This window comes from Ovis canadensis, chromosome 2 (assembly GCF_042477335.2).
Source record: "Ovis canadensis isolate MfBH-ARS-UI-01 breed Bighorn chromosome 2, ARS-UI_OviCan_v2, whole genome shotgun sequence".
In the NCBI taxonomy this organism is placed as follows: domain Eukaryota; kingdom Metazoa; phylum Chordata; class Mammalia; order Artiodactyla; family Bovidae; genus Ovis; species Ovis canadensis.
The window spans coordinates 51672530-51700465 of record NC_091246.1 but is presented as its reverse complement, the minus strand read 5'-3'; the positions used below and the strand labels follow the sequence as shown (position 1 = coordinate 51700465).

At 47.1% G+C, this 27936-nt stretch overlaps 1 protein-coding gene across 2 annotated transcripts in view; it reads right to left on the bottom strand.

Moving 5' to 3' along the window:
- The window catches only part of FBXO10 (F-box protein 10), a 42494-nt gene that overhangs the window by 2608 nt on the left and 11950 nt on the right, over window positions 1-27936 (bottom strand). The window contains exons 3-11 of one of the 2 annotated variants that reach the window (XM_069576142.1): window positions 18994-19584; window positions 15339-16160; window positions 13454-13603; window positions 12123-12259; window positions 7052-7122; window positions 5197-5349; window positions 3895-4164; window positions 1637-1947; window positions 659-837 (exon numbers count right to left, since the gene is read on the bottom strand). In XM_069576142.1, coding sequence (XP_069432243.1) covers window positions 659-837; window positions 1637-1947; window positions 3895-4164; window positions 5197-5349; window positions 7052-7122; window positions 12123-12259; window positions 13454-13603; window positions 15339-16160; window positions 18994-19578 — 2678 coding nt within the window. In that variant the 5' untranslated portion in view covers window positions 19579-19584. The remainder of the gene's footprint in view (window positions 1-658; window positions 838-1636; window positions 1948-3894; window positions 4165-5196; window positions 5350-7051; window positions 7123-12122; window positions 12260-13453; window positions 13604-15338; window positions 16161-18993; window positions 19585-27936) is intronic. The other variant, XM_069576143.1, reaches the window with a different exon arrangement.

Here is a 27936-nt window from a genome sequence, read left to right as displayed (position 1 = left end):
GATGGGTTTCCAATCTCTTAAGCTTTTGTGGAGGTTATGAAGGGTTGGGGAAAATCAAATGATAGTGATGGTTTGAATCACCTCTAATACATATCAAATCCTAAACTGCTTAAACCAGCAACATTGTCTTGTATTTTTATGATAATATTACAAGTAGGGCTGGCAAGGTGTGAGCAGTGTCAGAGGCTGGCTACTGTGGGGTGAGTAAAAGCCTAGGGGTATTTGTTCAAGGGGCAACAGTGGCCACAGCAATAAACACTCATGGGAGACCTCAGATATGCTACTAGGTCACAGCACCTTATTTTATCTTAAGTTGGTGCTACAGACATTGTTAAGTGGATTTTACTAAGGCTCAGAGATGTTGAGTAAATTGCCCAAGGTTGCATAGCCAATAACTGGCAGAGGTGAGATTTGAAACCACATACCCAGATTCTTTGAAAGCTTATTCGCTCCCAGACTTCCCTAGTGAGTCAGGCTCAGGTCCTCTGCCCAGGCCCAACACAAAGGCCAAGCACAGGCCTTATCTGACCAGTGCTGAAAGCTGGCATGAGAGAGCTAGGGAGCTAGAGAGCTAGGGTTGCCACAATCACTAGGCCTGGCTTCCCCAGTGACCTCGCGGTGGTTCTAGAAGATTGGTTTAGGCACCCCATGCACTTACTTCTTGAAGACCAAGAACCTGTTGTTCTGTATAATGCATTCTTGGTTGTTTGAGCTCTGCTGGAAGATGGTCTTGTTGGTCCTGCCCTGGAAGATGGTGTTGTCCTGCACCAGGGCCTTGGCGTGGCCCTGCACTGCAATGCCGGAGGCCCGGAATGAATGGATTCGGTTCTTTATTACCTGGGAGAGGCAGCCAGAGCTTGTCACACCTCAGGGACTGGTGGGGAGCCAGGTGAATGAATCACCAATGATAAAACCGAGGGGTACAAGCACGCTAGGTAGGTCAGCACTGAGCCAAGGGAACTCATGGAAAGGCTGTCGAGGCCAGCCAGAGAACCAGAGGCGGCTTCCTGGAAAAGGTGATGGATAAGCTGTAGGAGTTTCTCAGGCACAGAGCAGGGAGAGATGTTCCAGGAAGAAGGAACAATGTGAAAAGGGCCCTCAGACTGAGGAGGTAGTGCCGGAAGCAAGGGCCACTGACGACCCAGCTGAGGCGACAATGACCCCTCCTCTGCCTTCCCACAGTGCTTGGATGCACAGCCAAGGAGTTCTTTACTCCTTGCCAAAGTCAGGGACTCACGAAGCCACAAAGCCAAAAGGAGGCTCTGGGACTGTAATTTCACAAGGGCAGGGACTGGGTCTGCTTGGCTCAACAGTGAAACCCTAGCACCCAACTCTGTGCTTTGCTTAAAAGTGGAGCTCGGAGCTCAAGGGCCTGTGGGGAAGACAACCAGGTGAAGGAACAGACACAGCACTGAGGGAAGTGCCCTGCGAGGCAGGGATGGGCACAGACCCCTCAGAAGTCAAAAAAGGGGCACCTCCCACAGCCTGGGGGGCCAGGGAAGGCTTCCAGAAGACAGTGACAGCCAGTGGGGAGAAGGCTACTCTGGGTAACGGGACAGCGTTGCAAGGCCCCAGGGCGAAACGGGTCCTGAGTGAGATTCCTCTAGGAGGAGAAAGCTGAAACACACACACACACCTTTGTATCAGACATGGGCAGCAGCTGCAGCCCACTGCCCCGGTTGCCAATGATGTCATTTTCCATGATGGTGCTGTCACCCTTGGTGATGATGCCATGGCCTCTGTTGTCATAGATACCATTGCCCCGGAGCTCCACCTTGCACTGGGCCTCGATCTTGACCCCACTCTGGCGGTTGCAGGAGATGCTGTTGTTGGCCACACGGGTGAGCTGACTGCTTTGGGCCACAGTGATGCCCCTGACTCTGTTGGCGTGGATCACGTTGTTTACAATGTGCAGTGCCTCACTGCTCTGGATGTAGAGTCCTGAGGCTGTGAGGGGAGAGGAAGCACAGGGTGGCCCCAGGGTCACTGCTAACCAGACCAGGAGGAAAAGCCTTCCCAGAACTGTGCACCCAGGAGAGGAGGTGGGGAGGAGAGGGAGAAGCAGCCCTGGGGACTTGCATCTTCCAAGCTGGATGAGAGCAGGAGGAAACCTAGGACCAGCAAGGAAACTCCGTTCCTTCTGAGAAGTGCTCAGTGATGGGGAGGGAGACATGTGTGAAGAGGCGCCTAAGACTCAGCTGGTCCTCTGGCCCAGGCGCTCATCCTGCGCTGGAACGCCTCCTACAGTTGCCTCCCCTGACCGCTGTCTATACCTCCTGGGACGGGGCGCTCACTACCTGATCAAGTCTGCCCATCCTGCCTCTGGACAGACAGACTCACCTGAGCCAAAGTTCTGTTGCTTTTGTTCTGCTTCCCATTCTGAGCTAGAATCTGCCTCCCTATTGTCTGGGAAATTTCTTTCAGATACCATAGGGGAAAAAAAGCACAAAATCAGCAGGCTGAGAACCGCAGAATGTGGTCAGGAAGAGGCAGCATGGCAGGCGGACCTGGGGTGAGGAGGACTCCCAGTGGTGATGCCTGCCACACCCCCCCAGGAGCAGGAGGCTCGGGCAGCAGGGGAGGAGGCCGAGGGAGGGTGATGACCAGCGGTGATGCCTGCCGCACCCCCCAGGAGCAGGAGGCTTGGGCAGCAGGGGAGGAGGCCAAGGGAGGGTGATGACCATGGGCTCTTGTGGGAGCAGTCTGGGTTGGAAGCCCTGCAGGTCTGAATTTTTTGGTGCCACCCGCCTGTTGCTTCTCTTGGCTTGGTTGAGAACCACAAAAATAAATCAAGTGTTTTGAATTTACGTGGCTTTGCCTGTCAAACTGGACTGTGTGGCTACAGGAAGGAAACCCTGAACTGGGAGGGAAAAGAACTCATTTTCCAGGTAAGTAAGTGGGCTGGGGCCACTGGCCCCCCATTTCCCTGCCTCAGCCACTCCCAGGGTGATAAGCTTCCTCAGGGCCCAGGGGTCTCTCTTTCACAAGCCTTCCTCCACCATTCCCCAGAGTGATTCTCATAATCAGCCAGGTGTGGGAGCTGTAGAGTTGGATGAATTCCACAATAATTTTTTTTCCCATTCAATAAACATCAAACATCCATTTTTATCAATTTTAAGATAACATGGATTTTAAATATTCTTATTTTCTGTATCTCTAAGAAAGAAAAAAGAAAGTGAAGTCACTCAGTCGTGTCCAACTCTTTGCGACCCAATGGACTGTAGCCTACCAGGCTCCTCTGTCCATGGGATTTTCCAGGCAAGAATACTGGAGTGGGTTGCCATTTCCTTCTCCAGGAGATCTTCCCGACCCAGGGACTGAACCTGGGTCTTCTGCATTGTAGGCAGACACTTTACTGTCTGAGCCACCAGGGAAATCTAAGAAAAAAAATCACTGCCAATTAAACCATGATATGCCATCAACTGTAAGATGTATCTCATCAGAGATGTGAAAAAAATATGAAAAATGTGTCTCAGAATTGACTGTAATGTATATGCCAGGTGTGGGACTGGTGCCAAGGCGCAGGGGGCACCAACAAGAGTGGGATTCAGTTCCTCGCCTCAAGTTCACTGCCTGTCAGAATTGATGAAACAGCCACAGAAACAAATACAGTCTCAGCCCCCATGCTGGTGGGGCTGGGTGAGGACCCGGGTGGAGGGAGGGAAGGATGGCCGGTAAGGGCTCTGAGGTCTGAGTTGTTTGGGACGTGTGGATGGGAGAAAGGGAATTTCAGGCAAGAGAAAGGCAAGGGTGGTGGTGGGAGGAGAGAATGGATTGAAGTCCAGGGGGTGGGGGTACCAGGTGAGTGGCTAACGTGGCTGATGAGGCTGAAGGGTCTCAGGGCAAGCTGAGCATGGGAGGCCTTGCAGCAGGGCTGCCAGGAGGGGTGCTCACCTCCGTTGTGGTTAACACTGTTGGACTCGACCAGAGCTACAGTGATGGGCCGGCGCAGCGGGTCGTCGTCCTTCTCCAGCTCTGTCTCCCACAGGATGGCATCCCCGTCCTCGCTGAAGTTCTCCTGGCCCCCGTGGCCTCCAGGGAATTCTCCGGAGCCATCCTTCTGGCTGAACACTGCCACTCCATACAGGCCATTGTAGCTGACATGGTTGCTGGTGACGTGGGGCAGGCTGGAAGCCATCATCCACACACCACAGCCCTTATTAGCTGTAACAGTGAAAGGAGCTGGTCATTAATGCTGCCAACAGGCAAGGCAGTACCCAGTATCTCCTCAGGCAGGGAAGCAAAAAGGCACTGGCCTGGGAAACTGGGCCACTGATTGGTAAATGGCCTTGAACGAGTCACTTTAGGGCTTGGCTGCTGCAGGCTTCTCCTTCATACAAGGATTCTCCTTCATACAAGGGGTAGTAACAGTCAGGTTAATCTCACAACTACTGTCATCCCACGGGGTGTAAAAGTGCTCTGGGAACTGCCACGCCTCCACTTCCAGATTGGAAACACACAAGTCCATGGCGACAGTACCCAAGGGGCCCTCAGAACTCATCCAGCCCAACCACACCCTGCACAGAAATGCATGGTTTGAGTCCCAGCCCTACCACTCCCTACCTGTGTGATCCTGAGCAGGTTACTAAACTTCTCTGTGCCTCAGTTCCCTCATCTTAAAAATGGGGTTACTAACTGTACCAACCTCAGAAGGGGTCCTGAGGACTAAATATGATAATGCACAGAAAGGGCCCAGAATGAATCCAGGACCTGAATGTAGGTTAGCTATTATTATTATTAGAGATGCAGTCCAGAAAGACTGAGGTGTGGCCCAAGGTCACAGAATGAATGAGAACAGTTTTCTTTCTATGATTACCCTATTTCTCCATTATATTTTTAGTTCTCTGGATCAAAAGAAAGAGTAAGAGGGGTTAGATGTTCATGTATCAGAAATCACATGGCCCTGTCCTTACATAAGATCCACTCCTGCCCTTGATTGTTTTAAGTGGGGATTAAAGCTCTCTGCTTTGCTGACCCCATGGGGTCAACCTGGATTAGAAGGTGATTTGTGAAAGGCTCATGCCTTCTGAGCGGGGCTGTGACCTGAGATAGAGGCTGGTTTTTAAGATGAGGTACTGGGGGCCCAGGGAAAGGCAGTGACTCTCTCAGGACCTACAAGTTAGAGATGGAACCTGGGCTTCCTGCCTCCAGGCTGCACTGGCCCCCAAACCTGTCCGCAAGGAGAGCGGCTCTCACCGTAGATGGTGTTTCCTTCTAGCAGGCCTTTGCCTTCATCCCCCACAACCACACCATCCGAGTAGCCAAAGCAGATGAGGTTGCTTCTGAGGATGGGGACCCCTCCTCGGCGGATGTCCACACCTCCCCACTGATTCTCTCGGATGACATTTTCTATGGAAAGAGGTGGAAAAGAGGGTCATGGGCCACCTACAGTGCTGGCATGAGGACTTGAACAGCTGACAGAAAACAAGTCCAGACAAGGACACTGAGGCCTGCCCCTGTCAGGAGTTAGCACCCAGAATCTTGTCTGCTGTGTGGCTTCCCAAGGACGTGTCTGCTGTCTGCTTTCCCCAAGGGCAAGGTTTGTGTCTGCCTTGTGGTGTCCTGTATCCCCAGAACTCACTGTATCTAGCGGCCTGGAGGACTGATAACTAAGAACAGGCTGGCTTTAGAGTCCCTGGACCAAGGCCAGGCAGGGCTGTCTGTCCTGGGGGACTGTCCTCGGGAGCACTGACGCAGAATCCAGCCACCCCTCACAGCCTTCCTCTCCCCTCCACCATGTCTCTGGGAGGGGGTGGGCTGAAGGGCCACCAGTGAGAAGGGGTGTCCTGCGACACTGCTGCCGCAGCACCAGAATGGGACAGACTCTCAGCCTCTTGTGACAGGAATGCAGTGATTCAGGACACCCTGTGTGACCAGCTCCTGCCTGCCTCTGGGACCCCTTCTCATACTCCTTGCCCCTTGCTCACCACACTGCAGCCAAATGAGCAACCTCTGTACTCCTCAGGCCTGCCAAGTCTGTTCCCACAGGTGGCCCCATTTGGAATCCTGGTTCTTTCCTGAGTTCCTTCCCATCCTCCAGCTTCTGGTTTACATGTCACTTTTCTGGAAGGCCTGCACTGACCACACAGTCCTAAATACCCACACAGTTTGTCTATCACCTTGTTTTAATTATCTGTAGATGAAATTTCCTGGCAGCCAAACGGTTAGGACTTGGCGCTTTCACTGCCAGGGCCAGAGTTTCATCCCTGCTTGGGGAACTAAGATCCTGAAGCTGTGTGGTATGGCCCAAAACAAAAAATATGTATCACCCTCAGAGATGACTCTTCTTGAAAAAAAATACATACTTTTATTATTTTCCTCTCCTAAAATGTCAGTTCCTGACAGCAGAAATCATTTGTTTCCTTCACTGCTGTATCCCTAGCTCCTGCATACACTGTGTGCTCAAAAAATGTCTAATGAAGAAAGGCAGGATTCAGTCAAGAGGAGTTACTGGCCCAATATTTACTGGATCTCTTTACTGCTCCAGATATGGCTATGTTCTGTGCTGAGGCTACACTGACGTACCAGATGGACATGATCCTTGCCTTACAGAACACAGCAAAGGAGGCTGTCATTAAATGGATCATAAGAAATTAAGTACAATGTCCTACAGAGTAGGCCTACTTGGTGGACTAAGTGGGTGGATGTATAATGGGAGGTCAGGGCAGGCTTCCCCCAGCAAGAGACAATTGGGCTGAGGCTTGGAGAATGACAGGAGCTGGCCAGGCAGAGGGGGAATGGGGATGGATTGCCAGAGCAGGAACAAGCCTAGAGAGCCCAGAGAAGGGGTTCAGTTCGTGTGGTGTGAATATTTCTGACAGTGTTCTGTGAGCCACCCACTCAGATCCTGTAAGCACCAGGCCTGGCAAAGAACGGACGTGACCTCCCTGCCTGGTGAGCACAGCTAGGGCGTGGAACCTGTGTCCCCGAGTGCTGGTCACCATCAGGAGGCCAGTCTGTCCAGGAGAAGGACTGGGTGGGTGGCAAGCTGGGGACGTTGGCTGAGTTGTGGCTGCCTGGCTGGCTACAGCTGCAGGTGTCTCATGCCTACCTGTGATGAGGCCTCTGCCATTCTCGTTCACAGCGATGCCGGCTGCGTGGCCCTTGAAAATGTGGTTCCGGCTAGAATGAAAGGAAAAGACAAAAGGTGAGACCAAACCAACATCATGCATCAAAGACAATGCCCATCCAAGGTGCCTACCCATCTTCGTGGGCTTCCCAGATGGCTCCGGTCCACTGGGATATGGAGCACCTCTTTGAGGCCCAGAAGCCAGGCAGAAAGCAATCGTCAGTTACCACTGCCCCCAAACCACCTGCAACTATGCCACAGAAACAGATATCCCTGTCTCTGGACTATTGGCCACACTCAAGCACCATTTTATTTGTATTGCCGTTGTTGTACAGTATTATATGATTTGAAGGTGTACAATACAGTAATTCACAATTTTTAAAGGTTATGCTCCATTTGCAGATATTGTAAACATTGACTATATTCCTGATGTTGTACAATATGTCCTTGTAGCTTATTCTATACGTAATACTTTATACCTTTTATACCTCTTAATCACCTACCCCTATATTGCCCCTCTCTGCTTCCCTCTCCCTACTGGTGACCACTAGTTTGTTCTCTATATCTGGCTCTGCTTTTTTATTATACTCACTAGTTTGTTGTATTTTTTAGACTCCATGTGTAAGCGATATCACACAGTATTTCTTTCACTGACTTATCTCACTTGGCATAACGGAAGATCTAAGAAAGCATGCTCCTGACTCAAGAGACACACATGGCCCTCCTGCCCTGGAAAGTCCTCAAGAATGAGTTCCCTAGAGTAAGACACCTGAGTGTGTTAAAGGGCCTGCATTGCTCTAGTCTCTCAACTCTGGTTTCCTGCCTGTAAATACAGAGACACTCAGACACTGGCAGAACTGGGTTATTTCTGGAGGATACACATTAGCTGTTTGGTATTTTTACTAACAGGAATACTGTGTTCTCCTTCTATACTGGAGAAGTACCTGCCCCCTCTCTTAGGAGGTGCCCTCCTACTTCCTACCATGCAGCCGAGGGATTTAGATCCAAATATACAACTAGCTGTTCAGAGCCTGACACAGGGCCTGGCTCCTTTCACAGAACCTTACTGATCATGAGTTGGCTGATAAGTCTTCCCCAATGTAGGGCAGGATCCAAAGCATTTACCACATGTTATTATTGTTTAGTTGCTGAGTCGTGTCTGACTCTTTTGTGACCCCAAAAACTGTGGCCTGCCAGGCTCCTTTGTCCAGGGATTTCCCAGGCAAGAATACTGGACTGGGTTGACATTTCCTTCTCCAGGGGAATCTTCTTGACCCACAGATCGAACCCACGTCTCCTGCTTGGCAGACAGATTCTTTACCACTGAGCCACCACCAGGGAAGCCCGTACTTCCTTGTGGGGAAGCCAAATGCCAACTGTACCTACAGTATGCATTTGGAGTTGAATAAGTGAAATTGTTTGTTAAAAAACATCCGTATGTTTTACTCAGATATGAAGCAACTGCTTTGATGTGATTATAATTCAATCAACTGATGGTTACTCTGGGCTTCTAGAATTCAGGGTCAGATGCACTCCCTGGGCTCAGGCAAACCTCATTCATATTTCTGAGAGCTGCGCCATGGAAGCAAATGCATGCGTGTTATACTTTTAACACAAATCTCACTTACTTTCAGAAAGAATCCATGGCCCCTTGGAGAAACATGTATGTGTGTGTACATAGGGTAGGCAGAACAAAGAAAAGAGACATCAGAAAACATGAGGAAAAGGGGACAGAGCATTGTTCCAAGGACCAAGGGTGGTGTATTAACACAGTTTGAGTCCTGTGCTTCCTTGCAGCCAAGGCAAAAAACAAAAGCAAAAAACCATAGGTTATGTAACTCTTACCAGCAAAAAAATATGCTCAATGGCTTGCCTTATTGAGGTCACATCAGGGACCTTGAAATTCAGGGACCTCCCACAAATCCCTGTCCTCCATCACAAAGAAACATAAAGGAAAAAAGCACAACCTAATTCTCTCAAAGCGACTGTTTTATTCAAAAATACTTTTTACTGAAGTATATTCGATTTATAATGTTGTGCCAATCTCCGCTGTATAGCAAAGTGACTTACTTATACACATATAGACATTCTTTTTCATATTCTTTTCCATGATAGTTTATCACAGGATAGGATATTGAATATAGTTCCCTGTGCTGTACAGTAGGACCTTGTTGTTTATTCATTCTGCATATAGTAGTTTACATCTAAATCCAGAATTGTTTTTAGTGGGGGAGGCTCTTGGCTTGTGGGATCTTTGTTCCCCAACCAGGGGAAACAAAGGTCTTCAGCAGTAAGAGCATGGAGTCCTAACCACTGGATCACCAGAGAATTCCCTCAAAGTGACTGTTTTAAAAAGCCTAAAATAAAATAAAATAACAACAACAACCACGAAAAAGCCAAGACACTGATCTGCTTGTAATATTCCTTGCTCGAAACCCTTTAACAGCTCCCCAGCACCCACAAGGTTTGGGTATATGGCTGCAGTAAGGAATTACCATAAACTTGGTGGTTTAGAACAACACGAATTTATTATCTTCCAGTTTAGGAGGTGAGAAGTCCAAAATGGGTCTGACAGGGCTAAATCAAGGTGCCAGTAGACCTGCCTTTTTTCTGGAGACTCGGAAAGGATCTGTCTCTGACCTTTCCAGATCCTAGAGGCGGCCCAGGCTTCCTGGTCTGTGGCCTCACTCCTCTGGCCTTGCCTCTGTTGACACATTTCCTTCTCTGACTCTTCTGTTCCCTCTTCTAAGGACGCTGTGATTACACTGGGCCCACTTGGGTCACCCAGGTGCTCTCCCCATCTCAGCACCCTTAACTGAGCCACATCTGCAGAGTCTCTTCTGCCTTATAGACAGTCTATACACAGGTTCCAAGGATTAGAAAGTGGATAGATTTGGGGGGCCATTATTCTACCTACCACACGTGGTATTCGAGTTCCTCCATGCTCCAGCATCAACCCTACTTTGTAGGCTGACCTTATGCCCAGACATACCACACTTTTCCCACCACTTTCCCAGGTCATACTCCAAATTTCACTGCCCCAGGCTTGTAATGCCTTTCTGAGGCCATAAAATCCTACTTGTCCTTCAGTAAAAGTAAAGTGTTAGTCGCTTAGTCACATCCAACTCTTTGCAACCCCATGGACTATAGCCTGCCAGGCTCCTCTGTCCATGGAATTTTCCAGCCAAGAATACTGGAGTGGGTTGCCATTCCCAGGGCATCTTCCTGACCCAGGGATTGAACCTGGGTCTCCTACATTGCAGGCAGATTCTTTACCATCTGAGCACTGCTCAAATGTCAGCGCCCCATGTGCCCTGTCCTGACTCACTCAGTGGCGATCATGACTGGTTTCCTTCTGCACCTGCATGAAGACCTATAAAAATGCTCACTTTAGTGAGTCCTTCCCTTATAGCTCGCATCTGTAGAATGACAGTGAACACTTCACAGAACAGAGACTGTTCATACACCCTTTATACTGCTAACCCCCTTATATGGAGGAAACACCTAAATGTGTGTTTAATGAATAATGTGCACACATACAAACCCATACTCTTAAGGCAGTAATGTAAAAGATGGGTAAACAGCTCCATAATCACGTGATCACTAATTGTTTTTAGTAAGCTGCCTATTGGAGAAGGAAATGGCACCCCACTCCAGTATTCTTGCCTGGGAAATCCCATGGACAGAGGAGTCTGGTGGGCTACAGTCCATGGGGTAGAAAAAGAGTCGGACATGACTTAGTGACTAAACAACAAACAAAAACAAGCTGCCTACAATAGTGAAAAAATAGAAGCCTAACAGTAATAGGACTGGTTCAAAAATGAGGGAGTATCAAAACAACGGAATGTTCTGAAACTGACCAAAGTGATAAATACAAGATCCTGCAACAACATGGAAAAGTACACACAGGATAATGCAGGGAAAAACTCTCAGAATATATTTGCTGCACAGTAATTCCAGTTATTTTTGTAAAGTGCAGACATAACATGTGAGTCTTCCACTCAAAACCTTTAGTGATCCCCCCTTATCTAGACAGAATAAACTCCACCTTTCCCACTGGACTACATAAGGCCTTCCTCATCTGGCCCAAGGCTTTCTAGCACACTGCCTGGCAGAGATGGACTGCCACGGGGATATAAACACTCAGGCTGCAGTGACCACAGGACCCCAGATGATCCGGGACAGTCCCAATTTGAGATGTTTTACAGCAATGTCACAACTTGTGTGAGACTTTTTCTCAAGCCCCAGAGGACGGCGTGCTCCCTGACTCTGCTATGTTCGGCTGCCTCTGCTCACACCACTTCCTTCTCTAGGAGCATCTACTCCCCAGCTCCACAAGGGGCCAAGCCCTACCCGTATTTCAAAGTCTTAACACCAATGCCAGCTCCCAAATGAGGCCCCCCACAGCCCCCTCATCAGAATAACTCCCCCTCTCGGTACCACTTTGACAGCATTTATCACAGCCTGCACCACGTGATGGGTGGGAGGGCAGATCCACAGCCCCACTACCTACAGCTTACACCAGTGATGGATCACGGCATGCTTCCATGCTGAGGTCAGATGTAGCCTCCAATCTTAATACAGCATCCCACATAGCCACTAGCAACTGATCAGAGTCATCAAGTGAGTTGAAATCTCTATGCCATATAGGATAATAATGCTAAGATAGGACTCAGCATTATTTCTGGACACACATGTCCTTTTCCAGACTAGAGTAAGCTCTGAGGGAGCAGAGTCTGCCTGGTTTACCTTTGTTATCATTATTAGAAGTGCCCAATAATTCTTGCTGAATAGAATGGCCCCACATAATTAACTGGAAGGGAACACAGACACAAAGGCACAGAACACAGATAATATAACACAGAAGGCTGTGTTACTGAGGTGGGATTGTGGGTGAAGTCTGTCTCTTCTCTGCTTGCATGTATACAGTTGCTTTAGTAAACAAAAATGGTTTCCAATGAAGCAAAGACAGAAAGCAGGGAACCAGAGATGAAAGAAGAAGAAAGGGACCATGGGTGAGCAGGGTGGTCTGAGTACAGAGGCATGTACATACCTCACGACTGGATTTCCATGGTACAGGATGTAAATGCCAGCCTCCTTGTTTGAAAAGATTTGATTGTTCCGGATGATGCCTTTCCCATTGCCCAGGACAACAATGCCAGAGCGAAGGCCGTGGTGGATCTGGTTACACTGCAGGTGAACAGGAGACACCACAGAAGGCAGATGAGACATGCCGGTGAGCAGCAGAGGGCTCAGTGCTGCCCCACGGCAGGGCCAGGATGCAATAGCAGAAGAAAACATGTCACTGCGGGATCCCAAGCACAAAACAAAGGGAATGGACTGGGGGTGGCCCTGCCTCTATGCACAGGTGCACACATGGATACCTGTCAGAGAGACGCCCAAGAGAGGACTCTTGGGATGTATTAACAGTTACATCCTGACACTTAATGCTGAGGGCTCTTGCCTTCATCTACAATGCATAGTACTGAAAATTTCTGAGCCTCCAAAAAGCATGATCATCATCAAGGCCACATCACCCCAGGGCCCCGGGGGCAGAGCCCCAATACGTGGGACATTGACTAAGCACAGGCCTCAGGGACCGCTCAGGGAAGGGAGGGGAACTGTGGAAGGTGTAGCCCCAGGGAGCTTAGGTTTCCCATGAGCCAGGAGGCCACCAGAAGGTATACGAGCTACAAGGACCCCTGGAGGTATTTCTGCCAAACTCCTCTGTGCAAATGGGGAAAGAGACCCAGGGTCATACAGTACATTTGTGGCAGAGCCGGATCTGAAACCTAGCTTTTCTGTTTCCCAGTTAGTTGCCTTTTGCATACTGATTAAAATCTTAGGTTATTATAATTGTTTCACTCTGCTAATTTACAGCCTAAGTACAATCATATATTTAAACCAAGAAGCTAGCTGTTTCTTTTCCAAAACTATTTCACAAAAACAAAGTTTGTTTTAAAATGTTTCCTGCTGCAGGAGCTCCTATTCTTATTGGTTTCCAGATTTCCCCCTGAAGGATCCGGCAGACTCACCAGGGTAACCAAGTGTTTTTCAGGGCAGACATCATATCTTTATTCTTACTGAACTCAAAACCCACAAGAGCATATCCAGGCTGCAGGAAGGAAGGCCCTGTGAACTTCCCTATCTGCTGGGTCCTCATCCTTGCTGGGGGAGACTTCAGGGATGTGATTTATCCAAAGTCACCTTCAACACGCGGAAGAAGAGACCAGAGTCACAAGGACACACAGAGGAAAGGACAGGAATGACTTGCAAGCAGGAAGCAACAGGAATCTAAAATGGTCGCATTTGCTTCAACATCCTAGAAAAGGTTTCTGAGAACTAGGAGCCACCCTGAAAGGGGCACCAAGATGGAGGAAGTACCAGAATCAGAGGGTTGGACTTCTTCCGGATGTCCACACCGGCCTCCGCGTTGTGGCAGATGTTGTTGCCAGCGATCAGGCCGCCACCCTCCAAGCGAAGAAAGATGCCCGATGCTCTGCAGTGGTGAATGTGGTTCCTGAGCATGATGATCTAGGCAGAGAAGAAACAGCCATTCATTTTCTGGTTATAAAGGTTATTTTTAAAAACCTGCTCAGGGAGCACCTGAGTTTCCTCCTTCCTGTGTGGTCTGTGCAGATCTGCCCGACGCCAGCTCAGTTGCTCTCGCCATGCGCTCACAAGGAGGGAGCATCTCGATGCCCTTCCCGGTTTGGTCCTGCAGCCTCTGTACCAACCTCATACCTGTTCTGCACTAAACCCTGGATGGAAGCTTGGCCCTGGGCTCCACATCCACAGCCTCAGAGTAGGATGGAAGGGATGCTTAGATGAGATGGGATTAGGCAGGCTGCTAACTCCACATGAAGAGTTCCCCAGAGGTCTGAGGGCACAGCTACTTTAAATGGAACCAAGTGCCAATTCCACAGGCACTTCTGCTGGACTTCACCTGCCTAAGGAAATGCTAGAGGGTAAGGTAACTCACAGGCACTCCTTGCCCACCTTCCCTTTGGCTTTTCACTTGTAAGACAAATACCCATTCTTGCCCACTCTGCATCTCTCTTAATGTATTATCTTGGGGTGGAAAACCCACTGGAATTCCAAACTAAGAGACAGTTAGAAATGTTGGTATAGGGATAAGGAAGCCTCTTTAAAACAAGATACCATAACCTGGCACACAGCTTATTAAGAGGATGTACTGCCACTTACACTTTCTTTTTATATTTTATGTTTTTTTAAAAACTGTGTATTAATAATAAAATATATTATGTGAAGGTAAATTGTGTACTAACAATAAACAATATATTACATTAGAGATAAGTCCTGGGAGGGGTAAAGTATAATACAAGTACAGTTTCAAGGAGACGCTTTCTGCTTATGATGGAGAAAGTTAGAAAGAGTATTGCTCCCACAAGAAGAATCTCTGAATCCATGAGAGCCGAGGTTGCAGGACCACCAACGAGCCTGGAATCTAAGGGAAAAAGGTACCTCCAAGGACATGACACGGGAGTACCTGCTGGTTTGAAAAGACACAGGTGCCATGCTAGCCAGAAAGAAGAGTTTGGCCAACTGTTTTCACAACTTGTTAAAAGCCAAGTGTGAATCAGTGAGAGCACAGAAGCCCCAGGAGTAGTTGCATCTGTTCATTTCTCCACAGATCATCCCAGGTGCTCATGGAGAAAGGCTGAGGGCTGGACAAGAGGCCAGAGATGCCTCCCTCCTGCTGGGCACTTGGTGGGAAAGAACAGTCACTTTGGAAAAAGCACTAAGCCCCTCTTGGATTTCCCCCCTCATTTTCCCAGAGAACAAGCTTTAAGCAGCTGGGTGAAGAGCTGCAAACCCTGTGGCTCTCATGGGGGGTGGTGGAAGACAGAAAAACAATAAATCCTTTATCCCTCAGGGATGTGGGAGGAAAATGTTTTGGTCTTGATGGGTTAGAATTCCCCTCCTAGTGCAGGAGGTGAGGCAGGACCACTGCAAAGGGCCCACTGCCAAGGTCCTAAACCCATGGACACACCTACCCAAGACTAAGGATGAATGGGGATACCAGAAACTCCTTACCAGGACAGCTCTGCCTCATTCAAGACAGATGATGGACATGGGGCAAGTGTGCATTATAAGCTTAAGAGATGATGACTTTTAAAAGAGTACAGACTAGCTCCATCCAAGCCCTCCTGCATACAACCACTGAAGCCCTCTCACTACTCAAAAATCATGTTCCTGGTGACCTAGTGAGGCCTCATGGGTCTGCACAGTAAGCCTATGACAGCACCTTGCTATTATGTATACACCGCACCGCATAAGTCAGGTTCCGGAAGATGTTTCCTTCCATCTTGGCTCGGCCATAAGAGCAAACAAAAACACCTCCCTTGCCGTCCCGGAAGAGGCACTTGCGGATGAGGCAGCCCTGCACAGAGCTGGCCAGTGCCATGGCCTCCCTGTCCTTCTGCAGCTCCTGCTGCAGGGAGTTCAGCACCAGGCAGCTGGGCAGCTGGATGGAGGCTCCGGGCAGCGGTGGGCCCAAAAAAGAGCCCCCCAGGACCGGCCGTGGGCCCTGCACTTGGTAGGACAGTCTGTATGTGAGCTGGTCCTCGTCCTCGTCCTCACCGCTGGGACTCAGGCCTCCATCGCTGCTGTCTGGGGTCCGGGCCACCCTCTCCCCATTGCTGCCCACCTCTGCCTCCTGTGAGCCAGCCGTGGGGGAGCTGGTGGCTAGGCTGGTGGGGCTCTGGCTGCCCTCAATGACAATGCCACAGGTCCTCGGGCTCCAGGCCTGGTCCCTGCTCTCCAGGTCGAGGGACATTATAGAGTCTGAGTCCTCGGTAGGGAGCACACCAGGAGAGGACCTGATGAGCCCTAAGAGGTGCGTGTAGGCCCAGTTGTTCTCTGAGGATGGGTGGCCCTCGACAGTCACTGAGTTGTTTTCACTGCCCACGAATTCACAGTTTTCCAGGACACACAGGGGCACGTTGTGCAGAAAGACATGAGTGTTCTTGAAGGAGCAAAACTTCACTTGGCAGGTGCCCGGGCCGTGGACCTGGATGTGCCCATTCTCGAAGTTGCAGTTGTCAAACTGGACGTGACCTGAAGTTGTCTGGGGGATGAGAGAGAGACAGTGGGTGTAACAGGGATAAGATCTGTTTTGCTTGTCAGAGCTCTGACTGCTCCAGAGCGGGTGGTGCCTCGGGAGGCCTTCTGTTCTGCTGGTCATGTTCCCTTCCCTACAGGGTGCATGTCTGCCAGCCCCGGAGGAACCGGGAGCTGCTCTGAGTGATGGAAGCTGCCTGCCCTTCTCTCTCTCCAGTCCCAAAGGGCGGGGACAGGAGTGGAAATGAACAGCAGAAAAGTTCACTCTGCAGCAGGGCCCTTCCCCAACCCCTCAAATCTCAAGTAAATCCTACCAATGCTCGTGAAGCACTTAGGATAAGGAGTGTGGGGGTGATCTGCAGAAGGGGGAAGATGCTGAATGCTCAGAGGGATGATGGGGAAACGGAATCCACACATGTTAATACTGGACGTGAACCAGGAAACTATCACTCTAGGGATGGTTAGAAATGATGGGGATGCTTACAATTTCCACAGACCCAGGAGCTGGCTGGGATGCAAGCCCAATTTTACCAAGCCCTCTGATGGGTAAGGGTCCCACGCGGTGCCTCAGTTTCAGAGAGACTGGGTCTCACTCTCCAAAGCACTCTCCCTTCACTGTCATCCTCCCATGGTCCTGCAAGCCAGCCTCCACCTGAGCCTGCGGACTGCAGCTCACCAGAGGTCAGCCTAGTGTCTGCACTCAGGACGGAGTCGGCGAAGTGGGAGGGCTGACAGAGGCCAAGGTGGCCAGGAGGGGCTGTGCCAATAATGGGAGGAGCTGGGAGTTGCGTGGGAACTAAAGCTGGTGCACAACCAGAGCAGGAGACAGCAGGCTTGCCACAGCCGGCAGCACAGAGGCTAATGAGTGCGGCCACAGGGCCCAGCTCCCAACTCTGCCTCTCCCAAGGGTGTAACCTCAGGCCGACGTGTCACTGCTCCAAGCCTCAGTTTCTCAGTCTACAATACAGGGCTCACAAGCTAACAAAGCACCAGGCATGGAGCCAGGCACAAAGATGGCATGTGATAAAAGCCAGCTATTATCACCGTGGAGAGTAGAGTCCTCTGGGGTAGGGGAGTGCTGAGCCCCACGACACAACTTACTTGAGCCCTCAGCTCTGCAGGCCTCACAGAGAGGCCTGGCTGCTCTGTATTTCTGAAGAAGAACTGTTTCTGGATTTCACACCAAGTTCCATGAGATGTATTTGAACCATAAAAGGAGGGAAGGTCCCATGATCCCGTTCAGTAATCCTTGGACAATTTTACATTCTCCAGCAGTGGTCTCCCTTGAGAGCTTGTCCCAGGACTTAACTCCCCTCAACCTGTCTAGTTCTTCCCTAGGGCTAACCTAACTTTTTCCTGATGCAATTAGAGTCTATTTTTTCTTACTTGGTCCCTTCTGTAGAAAACCACGGGCTCTCTAGAGATGCAAAGACACTGCCAGGGTTCTCCTCAAAAGTCATATAAACAGCTGTGAAATCACCCTGGCCTTGGCATTTTTTCAGGCAGGGTGATTCTGGCCCCTTGTCCTGTTGTTGGTTAAAAGACAGTCATGGACTGAGCACTAATATATGCCAAGCACTGAGGCAGGAAGTGGGCTGAGCTACGAAGACATCTACGGCCAAGACCTACCCCTTGAAGATCTGTGGCTACACTGATGAGGGGGAAGCAGAGGCTGAAATGAACATCTTACTCCAAGAATAAATGTCTATGAAATGTGAAGGGTGCGGAAATGAACAATTCTTTTGGGTCTGTAGATCAGCAGTGGAAGACCTCATCAGTCCTTCTGAAATGTTCTAGATCTAATTAGCAAGCAGCCTTTCAAGCTTCACGGAAGACAGTACAATGTAATTTCAAAAGTGCTTAGGCTCAAAGGTCTAGATTTGAGGTCTAACCTAATTATCCACTTGAGAAAGTTACTCAGTGTCTCTGAGCCTCAGTGTCCCTCATCTGCAAAATGGGGACACATCTCCTCTACCACAAGTTTGTTGTGAGACCACCGATGCAAAGTCACCTGTATTATGATTACAGGTTTTGAACCCTAGTTCTGTCCCTTACAAAGTCTGAGACCCTTGCTGAGGCTCCGTTTGCTTGTCTGTAAAGCCAGCTGACACTACCCATCTTAATCGTGCTGTAAGGACATGCCTGGCACCCAGTAAGCACATCGTCAATGAGCGGTGGCATAAAGATCATTATGAACCTGACAGATAATCTGGTCGTTACTGGTAGAATAGAGGTGGTGTAATTTTTGTTGACAAGTACAAAATCCATGCACTGTAGTCAGTTTCTAAGCAATGTAAAAGCTGCAGACTGTTCTGCCAGGAGCTACCAAAAAGCTACCGTGCTTGTCTCTGAAAACAACTGCTCTGTCCCTAGAAGGACTATGTTCTGATATTTTCCGACTCTCCCTCCAGTCACTCTTGGCAAAAACCAGACCTTCCTTGACCCTCCCCAGAGTGGGGCTAACTTTCTGAAGGTCACTGGCCTGCAGAGTGTCCCCTCTTTGGCCATCTCTCTGGGAAGGCTGCCTGTCACCATGCAGCATGCTCCTAGAGCCTGGCTTTCCCACCTGGCTGCTGTAGCTGTGGCCCCAGGTGGTCCAGTTTGGAAGGGAAGAAGTACAAGGCAATTTTGACCTCCAGTGAGGGAACAAAGCAGAATGTTGATCTTTACTGATTCCCGCGCCTCCTTCTCAACTGGTATAGAACTCAAGAGGACTGTGTTATATAGGAATAATGACTGAACTCTCAATTCCAACAAAAAAGGGGTTACAAACCCACTGAGAAGAGGCCAAGACTCAGGGTCAGGCTGGGAGAGGCCATCCATCGGAGGTGGACACCCACCTTAAACATGAAGGGTGAGAACCAGGCCGGCATGAAGACAAGGTTGCACAGGCGTGTGGTCGAGCACTGCTGGTCAATGCTGGCCAGCAGGGCCACTTCGCCTAGCTTCCCGTGGCCTACAATCTCCACAGGCACCTTCAGGATGATTTCACCTTGCTCTTCGTGCAGACCTGGGAACAGCAGGATTCGGTCAAACAGGCTGGACATGGCCAGGGCACTGCCTAGGCTGTGAAACTCATGGCCTGGCCCGACACTCAGGGTCCGGCGCGTCCTCCTCCGGCGAAACAGAGAAAAGCAGACAGAGGTCTCCAAGATGGCAGCATTCTTGGTCCAGGTCTTGGAGGCAAGGTAATGCTGCTTGAAGGCCTCCCTCCAAGACTCAGGCTCCACATCGGGCTGGTTGGGCCAGTTGGGATGGCGGCACTCAGCACAGCCCAGATACAGCTGCCGCCAGCGAGTCCTGTCGAGACTGAGGATCAGTTCACGCCAGGCCCTGCACACCAGGCTGCAGCGGCCCAGGTCAGGAAGGGGCAGGTAGGCTAAGATCATGCGCCACAGCTCCAGGGGGAGGCCGCCAGCCTCCATGGTCACCTGGGACACAGACACAGAACAAAAGAGGTTTTTGTCTACCCTGCTTATGGTCCCCTTTCCTAAAATATCCCGACACCATAGAAATACAAAGGATTGTAAGAGGCTACTACAAGCAACTATGCCAATAAAATGGAAAACCTAGAAGAAATGGACAAATACATAGATAGGAACAATCTTCCAAGACTGAACCAGGAAGAAATAGAAAAACATAAAAACAGACCAATCACAAGTACTGAAATTGAAACCATGATTAAGAAACTTCCAACAAACAAAAATCCAGGACCAGATGGCTTCACGGGTGAATACTAGCAAACATCTAGAGAAGAGTTAACACCTGTCCTTCTGAAACTATTCCAAAAAATGGTAGAAGAAGGAATACTTCCAAAATCATTCTATGGGGCCACCATCACTCTGATATCAAAACCAGACAAAGATACCAAACAAAAAAAGAAAATAAAACTACAAGGCAATATCACTGATGAACATAGATGCAAAAATCTTTAACAAAATACTAGCAAACTGAATCCAACAACATATTAAAAGGACCATACATGATGACCAAGTGGGATTTATCCCAGGGATGCAAAGACTTTTCAATAAATGCAAAATAATCAGTGTGATACACTACATGAAAAAATTGAAGGACAAAAACCATATGATCATCTCAAAAGATGCGGAAAAAGCTTTTGATAAAATTCAACACCCATCTGTGATTTTAAAAAAACCCTCTTCAAAAAGTGGGCACAGAGGGAACTTACCTCTACATAACAAAGGTCATATATGACAAAGCCAAAGCTAACATTGTCCTCAACAGTGGAAAGATGAAAGCATTTTCTCTAAGATCAGAAACAAGACAAGGATGTCCACTCTTGCCACTTTTATTCAACACAGTCCTAACCACAGCAATCACATAAGAAAAAGAAATAAAAGGAATCCAAATTGTAAGGGAAGTAAAACTATCATTGTTTGCAGATGACATGATACTATACTTACAAAATCCTAAAGATGCTACCAGAAAAATACTAGAGCTAATCAATGAATTTGGTAAAGTTGCAGGACACAGAAATCTCTTGCATTTCTATACACTAACAACAAAAGATCAGAAAGAGAAACTAAGGAAACAATTTGATTTACCACTGCATCAGAAAGAATAAAATACCTATTAATAAACTTACCTAAGGAGGCAAAGGGGCTTCCCTGGTGGCTCAGACAGTAAAGAATCTGCCTGCAATGCACAAGACTTGGGTTTGATGTCTGGGTTGGGAAGATCCCCTGAAGAAGGAAATGGCAACTCCAGTATTCTTGCCTAGAGAATCCCATGGACAGAGGAGCCTGGTGGGCTACAGGTGCATGGGACTGCAAGAGTTGAACCTGACTGAGCAACTAACTTTTAATTTTATATGCAGAGTACATCAGGAGAAATGCTGGGCTGAATGAAGCACAAGCTGGAATCAAGATTGCCAGGAGAAATATCAATAACTTCAGATACTCAGATGATACCACCCTTATGGCAGAAAGTGAAGAAGAACTAAAGAGCCTCTTGATGAAAGTGAAAGAGGAGAGTGAAAAAGTTGGCTTAAAGCTCAACATTCAGAAAACTAAGATCATGGCATCCACTCCCATCACTTCATGGCAAATAGATGGGGAAACAATGGAAACAGTGAGAGACTTTATTTTTTCTGGGCTCCAAAATCACTGTAAATGGTGACTGCAGCCATGAAACTAAGAGACACTTACTCCTTGGAAGGAAAATTATAACCAACCTAGATAGCATATTAAAAAGCAGAGACATTACTTTGTCAACAAAGGTCCGTCTAGTCAAGGCTATGGTTTCTCCAGTAGTCATGTATGGATGTGAGAGTTGGACTATAAAGAAAGCTGAGTGCTGAAGAATTGATGCTTTTGTACTGTGGTGTTGGAGAAGACTCTTGAGAGTCCCTTGGACTGCAAGGAGATCCAACCAGTCAATCGTAAAGGAAATCAGTCCCGAATATTCACTGGAAGGACTGATGTTAAAGCTGAAACTCCAATACTTTGGCCACCTGATGCGAAGAGCTGACTCATTTGAAAAGACCCTGATGCTGGGAAAGATTGAAGGCGGGAGGAGAAAGGGACGACAGAGGATGAGATGGTTGGGTGGCATCACTGACTCAATAGACATGAGTTTGAATAAACTCTGGGAATTGGTGATGGACAGGCAGGCCTGGCGTGCTGCAGTCCATGGGGTACCAAAGAGTCGGACATGACTGAGTGACTGAACTAAACTGAACTGAGCAACTAACACATATAGACCTACACACAAGGAGGCAAAAGACCTGTGCTCTGAAAACTATAGGATCTTGATGAAAGAAATTGAAGATGACACAAACAGATGGAAAGATATACCATGTTCTTGAATCAGAAGAATCAACACTGTCAAAATGACTATTCTACCTAAGGCAATCTACAGATTCAATGCAATACCTGTCAAATTACCAATGGCATTTTCCACAGAACTAGAACAGGATTTTTAAAATTTTCATGGAAACATAAAAGACTCCAAATAGCCAAAGCAATCTTATGAAAGCAAAATGGGGCTGGAGGAATCAGGTGCCTTGATTTCAGACTATACTACAAAGCTACACTAATCAAAATAGTATGGTAGTGGCACCCACCAAAAAAAAGAAGTATAAACCAATAAATCAAACAGGACAGAAAGCCCAGAAATGAACCTAGCACCTATGGTCAATTAATCTATGTCAAAGGAGGCAAGGATATATAAGGGAGAAAAGAGTCTCTTCAATAAGTGATGCTAGGAAAACTAGACAGCTATATGTAAAAGAATGAAATTCAAACATTCTCTAACACCATACACAAACTCAAAATGGATTAGAAATCTAAATGGAAGACCAGCTACTATAAAATTTTTAAGAGGAAAACATAGAACATGCTTTGATGTAAATCACAGCAGTATCTTTTTGGATCCACCTCCTAGAGTCATAAAAATAAAAACAAAAATAAACAAACGGGACCTAATTAAACATAAAAGCTTTTGCACAGCAAAGGAAACCATAAACAAAATGAAAAAAACACTCAAATAATAGAAGAAAATATTCGCCAGTGAGGTGACCAACGTGGGATTAATCTCCAAAATATACAAACAGCTCATGCATCTCAGTATCAAAAAAACAAACAACCCAGTCAAAAATAGGCAGAAGACATTTCTCCAAAGAGGACACACAGATAGCCAAGAGGCACATGAAAATATGCTTAACATCGCTAATTATTAGAGAAATGCAAATCAAAACCACTGTGAAGTATTACCTCACACCAGTCAGAATGGCCAATGGCCATCATCAAAAAGTCAACAAACAATAAATACTAGAGAGGGTGTGGAGAAAAGGAACCTCTCCTACACTGTTGGTGGGAACATAAATTGGTACAACCACTAAGGAGAACAGTACAGACGTTCCTAAAAAAAAACTAAAAATAGAGCTACCATATGAGCCAGCAATCCCACTCCTGACTGTATATCCACAGCAAAATGTAATTAGAAGAAATACATGTACCCCAATGTTCATTGCAGCTGATAAGTCTCCCTTGAGGAACTCTCTGAGCTCAGAGACGATTCCCTTTCTTGCAAATGTCACATTCTTTGTTGTTCCATTTGGCATTCTCTGTTGTTCCATTTGGCATTATTTACTATATATTTACAACATTAATCCATGGGGATCCATGCAGCAACAGGGATTTCTATAACCAGGTAACTCTTAAAAAACATATACATATTCCCACAAGATCATCTCAATATACACAGAAAAAGCATTTGATAAAATCCAACATCTATTCATTGGAGAAGGCGATGGCACCCCACTCCAGTACTCTTGCTTGGAAAACCCCATGGACGGAGGAGCCTGGTAGGCTGCAGTCCATGGGGTTGCTAGGAGTCAGACACGACTGGGAGACTTCGTTTTCACTTTTCACTTTCATGGATTGGAGAAGGAAATGGCAACCCACTCCAGTGTTCTTGCCTGGAGAATCCCAGGGACCAGGGAGCCTGGTGGGCTGCCGTCTATGGGGTTGCACAGAGTCGGACACGACTGAAGCGAATTAGCAGCAGCAACATCTATTCATAATAAAAAATCTCACTAAGGTAGGTATAGAAGGACTATATCTCAACATAATAAAAGTTATTAATATTTACGGTAAACCCACAGCCAACATAATAAACAGTAAAAAGTTGAACAGTAAAAAGCTGAAAGCCTTCCCACTAAATTCAGGAATAAGACAAGGATACCCACTCTCACACTTCTGTTCAACATTGTATTGGAAGCTCTAGCCACAAAAATCAGACAACAAAGAAAATAAAAGGTATCCAAATTGGAAAAAAGGTAAAACTGTCACTATTTGCAGATGACAAGATACTCTCTCTATACAAAGTCTCCACATAAAAACTATTAGAATAAATGAATTTAGCAAGGTAGCAGGATATAAGATTAACATAGGGAAATCTGTTGCATTTCTTTACACTAACAATAAAATATCAGAAACAGAAAGTAACAACCCTGTTTAAAACCATGTCAAGGCAAACAAAAAGCAACTTAGGAATAAATTTATCCAAGGAAGTGAAAGACTGATATGTTCAAAGCTATAATACACTGCAGAGAAGGCAATGGCACTCCACTCCAGTACTCTTGCCTGGACAATCCCATGGGCAGAGGAGCCTGGTAGGCTGCAAGTCCATGGGGTCGGTAGGAGTCAGACACGACTGAGCAACTTCACTTTCAATTTTCACTTTCATGCATTGGAGAAGGAAATGGCAACCCACTCCAGTGTTCTTGCCTGGAGAATCCCAGGGACGGGGGAGCCTGGTGGGCTGCCATCTATGGGGTCGCACAGAGTCGGACACAACTGAAGCGACTTAGCAGCAGCAGCATAATACACTGATAAAGGAAACTGAAGATGATTCAAAGAAATGGAAAACTATCCAATGCTCTTGGACTGGAAGAATGAATACTATTAAAATGGCCATACAACTCAAAGCAATCTACAGGTTCAGTGCAATCCTTATCAAAATACCTGTGAAAAATTATATTTTTCACAGAACTAGAACAAATAATCCTAAAATTTATATGAGCCACAAAAGATCCAGAATTGTCAAAGCAATTCTAAGTGAGTGCCAATTCTGAGAAAAAAAGAACAAAGCTGAAAGTATAACCCTTCCAGACTTCAGACTATATTACAAAGATATAGCAATCAAAACAGTATAGCACTGGCACAAAAACAGCCATATAGACCAATGGAACAGACTTGAGAGCCCAAAAACAAACCCACACACCTACAGTCAAATTAATTTATGACAAAGAAGCCAAGAATATACAATGGAGAAAGGACGTCTCTTCAACAAGGGGTGTGAGGAAAGACGGACAGCAACATGTCAATCAATGAAACTAGAGCACTCCCTCATACTACATACAAAAATAAACTCAAAATCGTTCAAAGACCTAAAGGTAAGACATGACACCATAAAACCCCCACAAGAGAACACAAGCAAAACATTCTCTGACATAAATTGTAGCAATGTTTTCTTAGATCAGTCTTGCAAGGCAAAAGAAATAAAAGCAACATTTAACTTTTGCACAACAAAGGAAACCATCAACAAAATGAAAAGACAATCTACAAAAGGAGAAAATGTGTGCAATGTGGCTGACAAGGGGTTAATGCCCCACATACACAAACAACTCAATATTAAAATGAAACAAAACCAAAACTACCCAATCAGAAAATGGACAAAAGACCTAAATAGACATCTCTCCAAAGAAAACATATAGATAGTCAACAGGCATCTGAAAAGATGCTCAACATTGCTAATTATTAGAGAAATGCAAATCCAAACCACAATGATGTGTCATGTCACACAGTCAGAACGGCCATCATCAAAAACTCTACGAATAAAAAATGCTGGAGAGGGTGTGGAAAAAACAGAATCTTCCTACACTGTTGGTCGGAATGTTGATTGGTGCAGCCACTATGGAAAACAGCACGGGAGTTCCTTAAAAAACCAAAAATAGAGCTACCATATGATCCTGCAATCCCACTCCTGGGTATATATCTAGAGAAAACTTTAATTTGAAAAGATGCATGCACCCCAATGTTCACAGTAGCATTACTTACATTAGCCAAGATAAGGAAGCATTCCAAGTGTCCATCAACACATGACTGGCTTAAGACGTGGTGTATATGGAAAATTCTTGGCCATTACGACTTCCCTGGTGGCTCAGACTATAAGGAATCTGCCTGCAATGCGGAGACCTAGGTTCAGACCCTGGGTTGGGAAGATTCCCTGGAGAAGGGAATGGCTACACTCTCTAGTATTCTTGCCTGAAAAATTCCATGGACTGAGGAGCCTGACAAGCTACAGTCCATGGGGTTGCAAAGAGTTGGATACAACTGAGCAACTATGCAATATTACTCAGCCATTTGCAACATGGATGGACCTAGAGAATATCATACTTAGTGATGTAAGTCACACAAAGACAAATATATGATACCACTTACATGTGGAATCTACAAAATAATACAAATAAATATATACACAAAACAGAAATAGACTCACATAGAAAACAAATTCATGGTTACCAAAGGGCAGGGTTGGGGGAGTAATTTATGAGTATGGGATTAACAAACTATCATACTATACATAAAGCGGGCTTCCCAGGTGGCCCTAGTGGTAAAGAACTGGCCTGCTGATGCATGGGTGACATGGGTTTGATCCCTGGGTTGGGAAGATCCCCTGGAGGAGGGCATGGCAACCCACTCCAGTATTCTTGCCTGGAGAATCCCCATGGACAGAGGAGCCTGGCAGGCTAGGTCCATGGGGTTGCAAAGAGTTGGATACAACTGAGGGTCAAAAAGAGTCGGACACAACTGAAGCAACTTAGCACTCAGCACTCATACATAAAGTAGACAGGCAACAGGAATTTACCATATAGCACAGATAATTATATTCAGCATCTTATAGCAACATAATGGAAAATAATCACTGTCCTGAAACTAACACAATATTTTAAACCGACTATATTTCAATTCTAAGAAGAGTATACAAGTTTTTCCCTCTCCCCCTTTTCTTTGTCACTGGGGCTTCTGAGCCATGGAATTAAAAGTAATAAATGTTCCCCAGGGCTTGTGCCTGTAAATAACTGATAACAATGGGAATCTGTTTAGATGGGAGGGAGCAGGTCCCGAGGAAGGGCTCAAACTGTTCCTTTTAAAATGTGTTCCCAAGAGTGTGAGAACTCAAGGTTTCTGTGAGGTCCCTACCTAACCACACTGGAGGGATCCACATGCCTCTGGGCCACCTGAGTGTCCCCAGTCTCAGTGGGGAAGGCAGGGGCCATTCCCTTGGGAGATGAATCCTATGAAACCTGGCTCTCAACAAGTAAACTCTCCCTTCCTAGTCCCATGACTTGAGGCAAATCCTTTAACATCTGTGAGCTTGTTTCCTTATCTGTAAACAGGCTCACGATGGCTATCTTGCTATCCTTCATGGGGGTTTTGAGAATTTCCAAAGGAAAATAAATCATTTATTCAACAAATATTCATCAATTGTCTAATATTGTGCTAGGAAGGTCTCCGAGGAAGTGACATTTGAACAGAGACCAGAATGCCATTTAAAGCTATGGCGTGAGATCACGAGAGACACTGAAGGTGACCAGTGCCTTGCCAGCCTAACCTCTAAATGGCATGAAGTGGAAAAGGACTTGATAAAGGAGAGACTGGCAGCGAATACCCTGAGAAAACCATACAGAATTCTGGTCAACGTAAGGTACCGGAACCGAAGCACTGCTGTGCCGTCCAAGCTGCCACTGCTTCCAAGAGGGTGGTGGCTGTGCCATTTAGATCACTGCATATCATGGCGGGTCAGCAAGTTGGGGTCAGGAATAAAACTTCGAGTGGCATCTCTGCAGCTCACTAATGCTCTTGGGAGAGTGGAGTGTGGGGTGGGTACAGGGGATGGGAGGAAGTACTGAGTTACGGCATAGGGACTACCCATGTGAGGAGCGAGGCGGCACACGTAGATGCAGGTGGCCAGGTGATGCAGCACCTGAACACCTGCTGTAGAGAAATTCACTGCAACCAACTAGACACTCTGCCCTCAAGGAGCTTATCATTTTATTTAAGGCTTCAGCTTACTGTCTGTCTCTCCTGAGTAAAATGAAAGCTGCTTTGTAAGATGCCTAGAACCATGCTTGGCCCGTAGTAGGTGCTTAATAAACACTTGCTGAATGAATGATCACTATCATCAGTTATCTGGTGTACAGTATTAGAACAGCCTCAGCTATAGAATCCACACTTTGAGACAGATCCTTGTGG